Source organism: Labrus mixtus, chromosome 12 (assembly GCF_963584025.1).
Source record: "Labrus mixtus chromosome 12, fLabMix1.1, whole genome shotgun sequence".
In the NCBI taxonomy this organism is placed as follows: Eukaryota; Metazoa; Chordata; class Actinopteri; order Labriformes; family Labridae; genus Labrus; species Labrus mixtus.
Window position 1 is genome coordinate 11,500,685 of NC_083623.1, and position 16,252 is coordinate 11,516,936.

Sequence of the window (16,252 nt, forward strand, 5' to 3'; positions counted from 1 at the left end):
AGAGCAACAGCAGCAGAGGTCAGCCCATCTGGAAGACATGACTGCCACATGAAAAAAGGAACGAGAGACGCAGCAGGAAAAGCACAAAAATGAGACTTGGGGGGGAGACAGAGCGATCGCACACACACACACACACACACAACACTTTTTAAGCTCCTGATTGCTAGCGGGACTGGCACAGATCCTCAGGTTGGCACAGGGCCAGGGTGACATCCTGTTGCCAGGGGCGACATTATGGTTCGGCCGCAGCCAAGGAAGGCCCAAGCAGACGGTCACCTTGAGCCATGCCAGCCTCCTGTTTAGTTCTGACACCACCATTTATCGTCTGCGGCTCTGGATACCGCAGCTTCACACATGCATGTGTGCCCACGCTCACAGTCAAACACCGAAACAAACATTTGGTGTTAAAAATAGCTGCGATGCATCTTTTTTTTTTTACCCCAATCACACCCCTTGGAGTCAGCAGTTTGGCTGAGTAGTTTAAAAGGCGTAGAACCAGCGCTCAAGGCCAGCAGATCGTTTTTATGAAGCCTTCACTGTGTTGAAGCCTCAGATCTGTGGGTCCAGTGTGGGACAGAGCTGCAGCATGAGTGTTTATTTACTGTGCTTCTCCTTCTTTTCAGATTGTGTTGATGACTGGTTTCCATAGCTGCAGTCGCATGACAGCCAGCACAGGATTTTTTTCACCCTGTGGGCTTATTGGCCTCGTCTGGTTCAGCTTCTGCTTCTGTAATATAACATTATGTTTGATAAAAAGACGTGTGTGTGTGTGAGTGTGTGTGTGTGTGTGTGTGTGTCTGAATACAAAGCGGTATTTGTGTACAGTCCACACTGGTTTCTCAGTGACAGCCTTTATTGCAGATCTGATGATAATCTCTTTTGACCTGACAGTCAGCGAGGGTTTGAGTGACATATCACAAGATTAGGTCACAGGGGGTTGCACCCATACAATATGGAGGGTGGGCCAGCGTTCATCTACTCTAAACTCTCTTTCAAAGACCACACGTTCATGAAGTGTATTTCTATATTAGCAAAGTGAAAAAAACACATTGCACAAGACATTATACAAAGCAGCTTTTAATAAAAATGATATCACAAAGACTCTCTAAAATGAGTATTTGCAGGATTTTGAAGTATAAAGTACCATTATCCTTAATATATTTTAATCTCTGTGTACAGATACTTGCATATGAGTGCAAAATCTGTAGGAGTGCAAGAAGGTTTTGATGTCATATCGCTTTGGTTATATGTAGACATTTTGAGAGCAAAAGAAGTGGAATGCAGTGGTCGTAAATACAACCTTCTGTTTCATTTGAGATTTTTACAAAGGACTAATAACATATATTTGCAAATGAGTGCAGATAACATTTTCTCTACTACAATTCCAATCGTGATAACCTGACTGTGAACAATAAACAATGCTTGGATCCTTTTACAAATATCTGTGGGCTGCACCAGAGGCCTGTTAAATGGTCATCACCCCCATAAGCTTTATTGTTGTCTGATGGATCCCAATGGTGAGTATCGACCATTACATTCAATGTGGAGCAAATTTACAACTCTATGGTAAACTGTTTCCCTGATACAGTCCCTTCAGCATTACTATAACATCTCTGATTCTTTCTGTCAGATTGAGGCATCAGATAAATTTGATGGACGTACCAAACAATGTCCCCACTGATAATATCCTGACACCTGAGCCTGTGACCCCAAGAAACATCCAGCCTCTGTCCATTATACTTTGAGCCTTATGTGTGCTCTTATCTGTCACCCACAGACACCTCTGTCCCTTCTTTTTTTTTGTTCACCTGTTATAATGTGATTGCGCAGTGAGAAAAACTCAGCCTCTGGCGGTCCATTCTGCACTTGAAGGTTTTTAAATAGAGGTCAGATTGTGATGCCCTGACCTCTGAGGGTCAGTCGGCCAGATAATGTGACTGTTTCAGCCTACCTGAGTTAGAAGTGGAAGAAGAAATCCCCAATTCTTATTTTATTCAGTTTGGAGAACCAGACAGGTTTGGTTTTATCACAGAAATGGACATTTGGAAATTATTTCTCACAGAAAGAAGCATCGACTTTGAAAGTACACCTGAGCATCTTTGAACATTTCATAACTCATATTATAAAAGTTTATAAAAGACAATTTTGTCTTTTGGACATATCTTTGCAAAATACCATCAACTAATGTAGTGTTATGACTTACTCATCTTGGGTTACAGTACCATGTTCAAACGTTCCTATAGTCCAAGAGAGAGAAGGTCTGCGTCACTTTTGAACAAAGCATCAGAAGTGCTGTATCTATGAATGTTATTTCCTGTTGTGTTGCCTGCTGACATCTGTTCCCTTGAGCTGTCTCCCGCTCAGACACAAACACAAGCTGCCATCTGACATAACAAACCGTGTTTTCCTGCCTTTTAATAATTCAAGAATGTTCAGTGAGAACTTGGGAGCATTCAGGTGATGTTAAGGGAATGTCAGCAAAAATGAATAATACCTTTAAAGCATGGCATAACTAGAGGAAGGATGTAGACGGAGTAATATTTGTAATAAAAAGAAAAAGGAATACATATACTGGAGGTACAGATAATAGTTTAGATTCACTTTCAGTCGGCCAGGAAAAGGTCCCCAGCTGGATGAGCATGAATACACCCAAGTGGTGGTGCGCAACAGGGTTTTGTAGAGGATTCTGGCTCTGTTCCAGGCTGTATTTTTATTTCACAGCAGAGATGAGACTTATAACTGAATTTTCCTGCTCCGGCAGTGGTGATTTATTTAGTGTGCTGACGCCAGTCCTTTCACTTTAGTCGTCCCTGTAATGTGTGGCGAGCCACTGAACCTGGATAAAGAGCTTAGACTGTCTGACCCACTGACGCACTCTGCAGCACACACAGAGACACAACATACAAACTAAACGCACACGACACACACACACACACATTCATCGAGAGCGCTACAGAGAAACATCAAGCTGATTTATTTTCAAAGCCAAATTGAGTCTTTCTAATGCTCTTAGTGCGTTTTTGATATGACCTTTGGTGCCTCCAGTGAAATAGATGCTTTGTATTTGCGGTATGTGCAGTCTGTTTGTGTATGGTGTTAAAATATGTCTTTGTTCAGGTGATTGTATTCGCCTGATAGAGTGCATGAATATAGGAGGAAGATTGCATCTGGAATCCAATAAGGTTTAATGTAACACTGTCTACGCCTCAGGGGAGTATTTAATTTTCTGCAGAATCCCTGTCACAAATGAATTGAATTGATAAATAAAATTACATCATTTTTTGGTGAGTTTTTTTCTGATTTTAGGTCAAATGTCTTATTTTATAACATTTTTTGTTTAGTTCATTCTTTGGCATGTTCATGGTGTGTGTGTGTGTGTGTATGTGTGTGTGTGTGTGTGTGTGTGTGCGCGTGCACAGTACTGCAGGTGCTGAAATAGCTGAAATGACAGTATCAGTGGCTTTAATGAACACTGTGATACTTGGACATTTTTGTGAACAACAAAGTGCCTTCCGTGCACATCTGGTACTGAAATGGGAGACATGGTGCTTGAAAGACGGAAAGGGGTTGTTTTGATAATCACTTTGACTTGTTCCCCCCTTTTCACTCTCTTTAATGTGGTGTCGTTATTACTGAAATGTAATTAGCTATGCTAATGGGCTGGCATTTGGACTTCCGTCTCAGCACTTATGTTGGGACTGGTAAAAAATGTGTTGAAAATGAGGTGGGATGTTGCATGGAGAGGGTGAATGGGCATGTGAGGGCTGAGTGGCTGTGCTGAGGGTGTGATAGAGGGTGTTATTGAGCGGTAGGGCTAAAGTACTCCAGCGGAAGTGCAGAGAAGGGTTTTTAAATTAGGAATTGTTGGGGTGAAAGGAAAGAGCTGAAACCGGGAAGTGGATAAAGAAGCTTTTGGGTGAAGAAGAGGGGCAGAAAAGCCACCAAAACCTGTTAAATCAATTTGTGTGACGGTGCGGTGGATTATGTGTGTGTGTGTGTGTGTGTGTGTGTGTGTGAATGTGTATGTGAATGTGGGTGTGGGTATGCAGCAATTACAGGGTACCTTTTTAGAACACAACAAAGACGTCCATTTAGGGCATGATAGTTCTAACAGGCATGCTCCATTAATGTTGTGCTGCAGAAAGAAAAATGCATTACGGCCACAGAAAGGCTACTGTACAGAAGCATGGTATCAACACGGTGACACACATTAGAGCTGCTGGTACATCTCCGTTCTCTGAATATAAATGTCCACCAGCTTGAATAATATTAAGATGATATAATTGAATGAATGCATTACTAAATTAATACTCCTCAGCAGAGTGTGTAACCTTGTACAGTATGTGTGCAGTGCGCGTCCATATCTGCCTGAGCGTAATCACAGCTGGTGAGTTGTGGAGTCATTAATAGATTAAGAGAGATCAGAGATGCTCAAGAGCAGCGCAGGGTCATCTGGGAGGCTGCGGTTTAAAAGCAGAGCTGGTTCATTTTTCACTGTCCTGTCTTGTCTTCTCCTCTCACTTCTTTAGATTTACTTCACACACTCAAAGCTTTATTAATCCACTAGGTGGCGCTGTGTCTCTGTACGCTCCCCAGAAGGCTTGATAAGAAAGCTTGGCTGCTCAGAAAGCAAACCCAAATATCCTTAGGGTGAATAGATTACAGTATGAGCAGTAGCAGCGTTATTCCTCCCCTCTTGGAGGCCGTTTGTTTTTCCTTTAATGGCTGAAAAGAGGCTGTTCCTCCCTTACTAAGGAAGCCTCACACCCCGCAGACATACCTGTGTGAGCGCTGGGCGCTGACCCACGTCCAACCTCCACAACCTCAGAGAGAGGTTTGCTGTTTTGTGGGGCTGCCAGGGGCTCCATTAGGGATCAAGACCAGCTGAGGTTCAGTCTGTTTTCAACCCACCAATCCCTCCACCCTTCTCTGCCTCCTTTCTCCCTCTGTTGGATATCCTGGGAGACTCTTGAGGACTGCTGCCTCAAGGAGTCTGTCGGTTTATTCTTGCACATACAGTAGACATGAAAATGATTCTGTCTCCATTCAGATGATTTTTGTTGTTGTGTGTGTTTATGTGTATGTGTGTGCACCTGCTTGGTACTTCCAACTCCCACGGTAAAGTGTAATAAGTCCCATGAATCCTCACCATCTTGTTTTGATTTTGTCCCGGGGTTGTTTTTCTAAACAGTTAGGCTCTCCGGGGATGTTCAGCATTCTGTGGTATACTAACTGGGAGAATCCTTAAAACCATACAGGCAAAAACTAAAATGTTGTGTTTTAATTCAGCATTTGGACTTCAAGTGTGGCTTCCATCGGTATTCATTTTCTGCTGCCGCTTTGTAAATGTACTCCATTGAACCAAATTCACTGTCAGGCTAAAAAGAGTCTAATTGAAGTGTTCAGCACCTTGGATAGTTCCTTCACACTCCAGAATTGAAGCGTAGCACCCGGGAAATGATTTATCAGGCATTTAAACACCTTTTACCTTTGAAGATGGACTGGTATTCATATAAGAGAAAACTGTTCATTGGTTGGTCAATCAATAGCCTCTTCCTTTATCAATATATTATTGGTACGGTTTGGACTGTGCAAACGCCAATACTTATAGAACAATGCATTTTAATTCATTTTCATCTTTTCACCCAGCTACAATTTAGTCCAATGACTTTCCAGCACTAATATTATTTATTGTGAGTGCGTGCATGATGAACACCCCACTGCATTTTCAATTCTACCAGTTAAGATTTTATTTATTTTATTTATCTATTTTATTATAAGGCAATGGTAAATACAAAACAAATCAACACCTATACACACTCAGGTATATACACAGTAATCTCACCATATATATATATATATATATATATATATATATATACATACATACATACAGACACAGGGTTGTGGAATAGGCTCATGATAGCACTATGACGGCCAGTTTCAGGGTTGTTAAACAGAGGAGTGTCAGCAGTGTGATTATCAGTAGACAGATAGCGGATGACAGCTGCCATTGGTTATTGATGACTTTCATAATTAAAATCCCTTATGGGGGGAACCCAAAGAACAAAAGAGGAAAATCACACAAATGATGAATGGTCCTTTCATCGCTAAGGCTGATATAGGGCTCACCAGGCTATTCTGCATGAATATTGGTTTTCCTGGAAAGTCTCTGAATGTGGTTTCAAAGAAGAGCCCTGTGCCTTTAATATTGCCAGAGCCTGTGTGTGTGTGTGTGTGTGTGTGTGTGTGTGTGTGTGTGTGTGTGTGTGAGTGTTTTAGATAATATGAATGAAAAACTGTGAGGAAAATACGGATTGGATATGAGAGAGCATAGGTCAGATACAAATCAGACTGTGAGAATAAAAAGAGGTCAAGGTACTGGACAATGATTTTTATTTTTTTTGCTAATATTTTACCGTAGCAGAGGAAGGGGGTTGGTAGTATTTTGGCTCCATAACGGAGTGTTGCTTTTGATCCAGTTCCTCCTATCAGCTGTTGCGGCTATGGCTGGTGAGTGTCTCTTTAAATGTTGAATTCTTAGAGGTTGGATGAACAAAACTGCCTTTTTTGTTTTGTGGCTGGTTTGAAGCTTAAGCTTTGAAAGCAGTGGCAAAATTTCCACTTCAATGCAGATCACTCAATCAGAGTTAATGAAGGTTAATCCCCACTTAACGTTGTTTCATTCATTCTGGACTTTTCAACACTGTCTAAAAACACTCCGACTCAACTTTGATCTTACTGTGAAATCGAATCGTAACCTCAGATATTTTTCCACTTCTTTTGTATTCTGTTCTATTCAGTTCTTGCTATCTGGGAAAAAACAAACAGACCAATGTACCGTATGTAACTGTGGTTGATGGTGGATACCTTTTGAAGGGAGTACAATAGCAGATCAGACAGGATGACTGCCAGTGATAGTCTGCACCCCTGCAGGCTCTATAGAGAAGAAAGCTGCAAACCCAAGAGCACTGCATGGTATATGCTTGGATAAGAGAGAGAGAGAGGAGGGGTATAAGAGTGCCAAAGACACACAGGGAATTCCTGCATGTCTGTGCTGATGCCGTATTAGAGCGTGTGTAGGTGTGTGATGCTGTTGCCCCTCCTAACCTGCTAAACAGTCCTTTTCTACCCACCCTCCACCACTCAGCTCTCCCTCTCCACATTAGGACGGGGCTGCTGTGACATCACTCATTCCCACGGACCCTGATTGGCCGGCTGATGGAGGGAAGTAGACTGTTCCCGCAGCCTACAGTCGAGAAATTAGGAGTGAGAGAGAGAGAGAACGTGGGAGGGAAAGACCAAGGTAGAGAGTGTGTGAGAGAGGAAAAGAGAGGGAGAAACGGACTAAGCAAGACAGATTGATGCCGACGCTGCACTGCCTTCACTCACACACGCACACGAACATTCTTTACATCACACTCCCCAAGCTGCTTAACAGGCAGGAAAAGCACTGAGTCTGACTTAGTCTGCAGCTCGTTGCTGCAGGACAGGGCAGAGGACAGCAAGACCTCAAAGACGAGAACAGGAGTGTGACACCGTCCTCTCTGCCCAGCCTCAGAGCAACAGTTTCACCGCTGTCATCTCAGGAGGTCCTGTGCTCCAGGGAGCTTTTAAAGACACCTCCCACCCAAAAAAAAAAGAAGGGGGAGAGGCAGCAAGGGCAGGAGCAAGGGCACGTGTGTAAGCGTCTCCCGGTGGTTTTGCTGTGAATGTCTTCTCAGCGTCCCCATGAAAACAGGCAGGAATCGAGGCATAGTCTTGGGCACAAGATGGCAAGACGAGCAGGGGGCGAAGGCTCCCCGAAAAAGAATACATCCCTTAACTTGGTGACCGGGTTCTTCCACTACCTCCGGGGTAAGTAGGACAGTGCATGCATTAGTGTGTGTCCCATATTGATGCTGATAGTGTGTGAAAAGAAGGCAAGTACAGAGTGTGTGTAGAGTTTTTGGAGATTTTGGGTGTGTGCGAGATATTTAGCGTGGCACTGCAGTATGGACTGTATGTGGCTGCTGCATGTGCGATTGAGCATTTTGTAGTGTTATTTCCTCATTAAGTGTCTCTGCAGGGAAGATTCCATTTGGCTGCGTAGTTTGTGCTCGCAAAATGAGCAGAAATTGGAAGGGGGCGTTTCCACCTTGGCAGAGAATGTCTGTCTGTGTGCATGGAGATGTGAGCCTACAGCAGGTGTAGAGAACACACCCAGCAGACAAGCAGCAGCTCAGTGAATGTGTCTCAGCACAGCGGGCAGACTGTCAGAAGGTTTGATTTCTTATCTCTCTGTTTGACCCTGTGGCAGTCTGCCTGTCTGCTCCTCTGTATTTCACACCGTGCATTCTCTATGTCTGTTTGTCTGGAAAATTAGAACAGGTTGATCTAATTTTTGTTACCAGAATGTTTTTGGGATTTATTTCCTGGCACTTTGAGCAAATCTGAAAATTAGCAGAATGGTCGATTTACTTTTTTTTTTTGCAATTACTTTGATTTTCTTACCATTTCTATTTTTGATCAAGTCTTATCACATCTCCTCAACAGAAACAGCCTCTTTAGACCACAAACTAGATTCAAATGATTTTTCATTAAGGTCATCTTCTCTGTGGGGGGTCAAAGTGGGAACTCGGGGGGGGCTGCAGATGAGACTAATGATGATACTGGCCAACACTAGCTGAGTAGGTAATCAAGTGTTAAAACGCTGCTTCAAGGCTTAGTTAGTGAGGACGGCTGTTTCCCTTTGTGATATTGAAAGAATGTGAATGCGTGTGCGTGTGGGCTCTAAGTGTTACTGTGTGTGCGCATAGTTCAAAGTCACCTCGTCCCTGAGACTGAGCGCCTGGCACTGCGTTCAGGCAGACGTGCTCTCTTGTCATACATGTTCCTGCTAAAGGATGCGGGAGGCTAAATCTTTCTCATTCTCATCCGATATTGCCTCGCATCAATATTTGATCTCTCCTGGACCCAATCAAAAGATTAATTCATAGAGAGGGGGACCTGTTCAGTGGCACGTATGACTATGCCTGTATGTATCTGCATTATGGATGAACAACCCCTCCCTCTCTCTCCACCTCTCTGATGCACACACACACACACACACACACACACACACACACACACCCCTCACTGTGTGCGTCTGCCCACAGTACCCAGTGACACACTAACCAACTTGAGTGTAATCAAAGCGTCAGCATATTTCATTAAGGTGGAGGAAAGCACTGTGTTAGACGTCCTCTCTCACTGATAACATGCGTACCTCAAGGATATTGCTGTGTGCTGCAGACAGGACAGAAAAAAAAACAAAACATTGTGCCAGTCACGGTGCATGATTGCATCCTGAGTGTCCCAGGTGGACTATAGATCTGTTTTGTGCACATTGTAATGGGATGTATGTGACTGTTGCACATGGATTACAGATGTAACCAGTGCAGAATTTCCAATCATTATTGTAAGGGCAGCAGGCAATAACAAGTTTTGCTGTAATAAATTGCTGCAGCAATGCAAACGTTTGATTTAAAAAGCCTGCTGAACATATGTGATTTCTACAATTATCTCTATGCCTTTATTCCCTTATGTGCAAATGTGTTTATGCTCTATATTTTTGCTCGTGCACTTGTGATTGACAAAGCTTGATTTATGTCTCGTCCTCACTCAAGTTGAGTGGCTTTTTAGGCGACATCGTCAGCAGACATCTTTACTATTGATTGTGCCTTTGCTAAATGGCCTGTATCGCTGTAGCCACCACAAACAATGCCCTTCCCTATGCCATATATTTCGTCACAGGATAGGTTATCGTTGCATTACGTACATTTTTTATCATTAGATCGCAAACTTAAACTGTTTTAATGATGAATAAAATCCATTGATAGAGCATGGCAGGAAAACATGTATAGGAAGAATCACCCGCCCTTCTATCATCTAAAGGGCATCTCTGAGAGCAGGATTTCCTGTCCACACTAAGAGGAGTCCAGCGAGTTAAAATGCCATCTTTAAATGTCAAATGCCTTCTCTAAGCACATCACTGTAAGGTATGATATGATGTGACTGTGTTCAGACACATTAGGCAGAAAGGAATGAAATAAAAGTTAATTAAAGTCACCATCCAAATCAGTCCTCTAAACAATAGACAATGTGAATACTTGTTCTAATTCCCTCTTTGTTTATTATTGCATGTGACTGATAGTGGTGCTCTGGGCTCTGATTTACAGATGAGCAGGAGGCAGTGCAGAAGAGGACATTCACAAAATGGATCAATTCCCACTTGGCAAAGGTAAGAGAGTCTGGTTCATTCCCACTGCTACTGCCAACATTGTATTGTGTCTTTACACAAACAATGCTGCTGCTGTTTGTGGATTAAAAAACTTCCCCATCTCATTGTTTCCCACTTTGAATCACTCACCTCGTCTATACTCCACACACTATGCTCACTGCGAGGATGCCGTGGAGCTGGTCAAAGGACTGACTGCCAGCTAAGACCACACACACAGTCTTATTTATGCGCATGCCTCTCATATTCCCTGTTCCTCTCCAATCCCATATAGCTTGTAGCAAGGATTTACACTCACTGTAATTATCACTTTCACATTACAGCATTTAATACACGCTTTATCTTCTTTTCCTGCAAGCTACTGTCACTGTTTAAGTCTAAGTAACAAATGAGCGCTCTATCTCAATATGGACCAATTTAGATTGTTCAGGATATGAGATTTTATTCAAAGACAGCCCTCCATTTACCTCCTTAAACTTAAACCAAATAATTATACCTGATCTAGCTGCATGCTGAGGGGCCATCATATGCGTGTAATTATTGTATTATACTGCATTACGCCACTCAATTTAACCCATTACTGCTTGAATAGTGTGTCAAGAAGGGGTGGACAAGGCAAATACGGCATGGGGCAACACAATTAAGTGTTTTTCCAATCGGCAACGCTTCTCTCAAGGTTTCCTATTCGATTACGACAGCTGTGGAGGCCTTGAACCACGGTGACGTGGAGCAGAAAATTCATTTGAAAAGCACTCAAGAGGGAATAAACCTTGACGTAATATTAAATATCATGTCTCGGGACCGTGCCAGCAGAAAATTACACCCAGTCCTGTACCTAATTGCCTTGAATTTTTGATAAAAATCCAAGGTAAACGCATTGGTTATTTATTGAGTTATTTTGATGCAGTAGAGAAGAGCCACAGACCTTTTGGTGTGTCATGATCATTGTAAATGACAGCGTTTGAATGAGTAGTGACAGAAGAAGAGGATTCAGAGGGACAGACAGAAAGAGACCTACATTAAATCTGAATTAAAAAGACTAAAAAAACAGTTTAATTTTTGGGGAATTTCAGAACATAAACTATCAAATTTTAGATTTTGGGCCAAATTATTGCTTGCTAGGAGCAGCAACTTCCTTTTATTCTTTTCGATTGACAGGCAAATGCTCCATTTTTTTTTCCCGATTACACACATACAGTACATGTTTGTATTTATTTATCTGTTTTAAGATGATTATTTTGGCCGTCTGCCTTTATAAGTTAAGACAGCTAATGTGAGACAGGAAATGTGAGGAACAGAGGGTTAGGGATGACATACACCAAATGGGTGCTGATAGGGATTTCAACCAGCAACCAGGACTGTAGCCTCTGTACACGGGGCCCCTTCTCTTCCTACTGTGATAAACCAGCGCCCCACGTTTTGGTACTTATTAATATAACTTGTTCAGTAAGCTTTGCTAACATCTAACTCAGCCTGAGACAGACAACATTTTTTCCGTTTCAGTGTTAATGCTAAGCTAAGCTAACCACCTGCACTTGATTAAATATAGTCTTTTTGATCAAAATTTCATTGACAGGTATCTTTTCCGACAGTCAAACTATTTTTTTACAGCAACATTAAGTGCAATAATGCTGGTTGACTTTCTGGCCACTAAAGTGAAGAGTACTTTCAATAAAACAAGGTCTGACAAAGATCGTGAAAAAGTCATTTTAAATCCACTTTAATTAACTGATTCACTTAATCAATAGATTAGTGATACCATCACAGCTCCATCGAAAGAGATAACAATGTTCTCCAAGCTTTCCTCTCTGCTGAGTTGATCAAATTAGTTGCTCTCCTCCTCCTCCTATACCATCGTGAAATGGCTCACCCTTTCACCTGATGCCTGACGTTGCCATGGTGACACTGATTGGCCCATATTTGTCTTCAAAAAAAGTCCTGGTCGTCATGGCAGCTTGGCAAATATTCGTGGAGCTTTGTGATGAGTAAGGGCTAAAAAGTCAATTCGGCTTCATGTTGTGGAGGATGTGTTGTAATAAGGAGATCATTTTGTAGGTGAGAAGAGATTGGATGGCATCTTTAGGCCCTTGTTTCAATCACACCCATAAATACTCTACAAAGAACTATTTAAAGAGGCAAAAAAGTGAGACAGACGGAGAGATAGCGAGAGGGAAGAAGCTTTAACAGTTGGTTTAGCTCGGCTCTCAGAAGGATAGATCGTGCCCTTGGCTAGGCAGATGATTAGGCCGCTCTAGTTATCACAGGTCTTTAATTCAGCGCCTAAAGGTATGTGATTAATCGTTAGGTGAGTTGAGACATGGTGTGAGGGCTTCCTTTCACTATCACTCTCCTCCCCCTTACTTTTCCACTCCACAGGTCTAACAAAAGAAGTCTTATGAGCTCTGCAAAAGAGCTTTAACAAGAGGACATATTGCAGCTGGTAATTTATACAGGAGATTAATGACTCTCATTACTCGCTGTAGTTCACCAGATGAAGTCACCAGTTATAGACCAGAGGTATAAACTGTAAGAGAGCAGCTGGTCTCTACATTTTTAAGGTTGGTTATTTTACTTTAACAGACGATGATGTTGTGTTGAATCTTCAATAACATATATATTATAATTATTTCCTATCATACATTTTGCTTCATATGTAGAATTCTGTCCCTCAAGCAAGTAAGAGCCTTTAAAGTCGTACCCTGCGCTGCACTGGAGTGACAGGGGGGGTGAATTTTAGTGAACAGGGCCCCAAGTTTCCATTTTGACAAATCCTCTCTGAGAGGGTTAAAGCTTAATTACGGAGTGGCCGGTATGAGCAAGCGGAGGTCTCTTCGTCACTCAGGCGTTTTCCAGGCAAACAGCTTTAGTACAGCAATCACTGAACCAAGTGTTCTTAGAGATTACAGCTGCAGTAAAGCGAAGCTTCCAGTTCCCCCGTCAGTGTTTACTTCCTTGCTCCCACCTCACATAGAGGGGGACTGACAAACTCCATGCACACTAAGATCCAAACCCAGCACCTCATGGTGCATGAAATGTGGTTTAGCCAACTCAGTTGCAAGATGTTCTTCGTATTTTTTCACTTTTCAACCTGCGCAAGGATCAATCCTAATGATTTAGAATAAGGTCTCCCCCGTTCTGCATTCTCAACCACTATCTGGTCAAAATTGTACTAGTGTTTAATGATTATGATTAAATATTAGCAAGCTTACAGCACTATGGTAAAATATATATACACACTAAATGTCAATATGTAAGCGTTTTCAGTGTGAATATCTCAGCCTTATTGAGCTGCTGGCAAAGCAATAGATTTTTTTTTTTTACTTTTTTTTTTTTCGATACATTTTTGGGGGTTTTTTGCCTTTGTTTTTATTGGTTATGGGTTAGGGTTAGGATAGAGTAGGAAACCAGGGAGAGAGAGTGGGGAATGACATGTGGGCCGTCCACCCAGAGGACCACAGCCTCCACACATGGGGCGTGACGCAACTGCCAGGTCATTATGCTAGATGTGTAGCAATGTTTTCTTTTATTATCATGAAATCATAAATCTAGGCATAATGCGATATTATATTAATACAATATTTACACTGGCAACTACGTATGTCCAATGACATTAAAACCTCGATACAGAAATGGGCTCTTTGAATGACAGTTGAAAAGGGGATAATTTTTGTAGGCAAATAGACACTCGCCGGCCACTTCATTAAGTACACATGGACAGTCTGCTGTTCTCTAATTCAACAGCTCAGCCATCATATAATGTTCATTTTTTTCTTTACACTGTCAGGTGGGGGGCTATTTTACAAGATCTTTATTATTGAGGTCTCAGTTTTCAGTCATTTTCCAATGACTGTATTAAATCAGGAAGTATTCCTAGTAAAACATGAGAGGGGCAGAATATAAGAACAATAGTTCTATCTTAACTTACTGCATTGCAATTCAAAATGAAACCCTTCGGTCCTCCTTTTCTTTCTTTATGTCTTTCATGCTCATGTTGATCTGTAGGAATCTACGTAGTCGAGTGTGCCAGGGGAATAACATGAGAGCACAGACAGACGCACATCCTGAAAACTCCTCTGCTCACAATCAATTATGGCCCAGACACTCTTATGTAATTAGCTCATTAAGCCCTTGATTTATTTTTTTTAGCTCATGTGGCTGAGCAGAGGAAATGGATATTACTTTCTTATTTTGTAATTAGTCAGAAATTTCCTCATTAGCTTTGGGATTATAATGAACAAATAGGTAAATTTAACTTCAATTAGCTCATGGTATAATTCATCCCTTTGAAGGGGTCCTTGCAAGTGTTTCTTCTGTCACTTTATGATAGGGGCACAAGTGCTGTCTGGACGGTCTAATATCCAAAGCCATGAAATGACATTAGAAGAGGAATTAGCCAGAAGAGCTACTGTGTTTGCTAATTAATTTTGAAAGACGTGAGGTTAGTGTCCCTTCTCTCATTGCCTTCTATCATGTTTCTCGCTGCCACTCTTTCTACTCAATTATACCCCTCTGTGGTGCATGATGGGGGTTGTATGTTTTTCTCTCTCACCCACCCCACACACACTCAACTTGCACGTGCTAACACAGTCACACTCCCGCACACATCGCGGCTTCCTCACGTCTCTCTTTCTCTCTCTCTCTCTCTCACTCCCTTTGCCGCTAATCTCCCTGTGAATGGCTTGCTCGTCTGAATGCCCCCTCCCCTCCTCTAAACCTCTCCTCAGCCGCAGCATGTGATTGCGCTTTAAGAGAAATCCTTGATGTGGCGCCGGCAAGAAGCGGAGATATGTGGATTTCCCAGAGTCTAGAAGTCTGTGTCAGGTCAGGAAGGGAGTCAATGAGAAGGATAGAGTTTGAAATCATCAGCATATTTTAGGATTTGAAGACCCCATTCAGATCCTGCTGAGCCTCTGCTTATGGCTGACTGTAGCTGTCAGTAAGGCTCGGCACAGCCAAACTCTTTTGGGGCTTGAAGTAGTTTTTATTTTTTACAAGGATTCCCTTTATCCATGATTCAGAAGCTGAAATTAAAGTCTCACAGTGTTGTGAATTTATTGTATTTTGGTTTATTTACTCGCTGTGCCACTCAAAGAAGGATAGTGTTTAGAAAATCTACCTCTTGCCTTATGGTTTCATGCACATCGCAAGAGCTATTAAGACTTAAATCACATGTTGTTGCATTCCACGACAACTGTGAAAGCTTTGTGTGGGTAAACAGTAAACAGTGTGTTTATGTAACGTAAAAATTTCCAGGAGCAAAAAAAACATTGAGAAAATGTCCCTTGTACTCCATTAAAAGTTGTTCAAAGAAAGATGTGTGGGGGTTTTGATAAGAAACCAAAGCATAAACCATCCCTCCGAGGCGTTACATCATTTCTGTATGTGCCTGTTTTAGCAAATTGTGAACTAAAGTCAAAAACATCATCAGAATAAAGGCTCATTAGTGTGCTTATGTTCTCTTGTAGCGTGTCCCTCCTCTGGTGGTGACAGACCTGTTTGAGGACATTAAGGATGGTGTGATGCTGCTGGCCCTGCTGGAAGTCCTCTCTGGACAGAAACTGGTGAGTCTTCTGGTCATTTCTTAGCATGTGACTTGGCCACAGACTTCAAACACTTCATATCCTCTGATCTTTCTGGATTGAACATTAACTTGAGCTGATTTAAAACGGATCTAACTGGTGAAACAACAAAGAGGGTCATTCATTTTTAGTTGTGTACATAATTATGGCCAGAGCTGCAGCTGGAAGTGCTTTTGACAAATCTGGAGAAGGCTACAGGCTTAATGCAGTGCATGTTCAATGAGCTATAAGATGGAGATTTTCATTGATTTATAGGATTTGGATGAATATAGAAGCCTGTATTAAAAAGGACAAATCCTAGTTAACAAACACACAACAAAGACAAAGACGTGCACACCTTGAGGATTTTACTCAGCCGATGTTGCCTTAGGTCTAAGCGGTCCATGTCCTATTGATCTGACTGGTTATAGACAAA

The 16,252-nt window shown here is 42.0% G+C and overlaps 1 protein-coding gene across 1 annotated transcript in view; it reads left to right on the forward strand.

The window, feature by feature from the left end:
* Positions 1-7,562: 7,562 nt before the first annotated feature.
* Positions 7,563-16,252, forward strand: part of syne1a (spectrin repeat containing, nuclear envelope 1a) — a 125,223-nt gene continuing 116,533 nt past the window's right edge. The window contains exons 1-3 of the mRNA XM_061051988.1: positions 7,563-7,857; positions 10,200-10,261; positions 15,724-15,819. Of these exons, the coding sequence (XP_060907971.1) occupies positions 7,713-7,857; positions 10,200-10,261; positions 15,724-15,819 (303 nt within the window). The 5' untranslated portion in view covers positions 7,563-7,712. The remainder of the gene's footprint in view (positions 7,858-10,199; positions 10,262-15,723; positions 15,820-16,252) is intronic.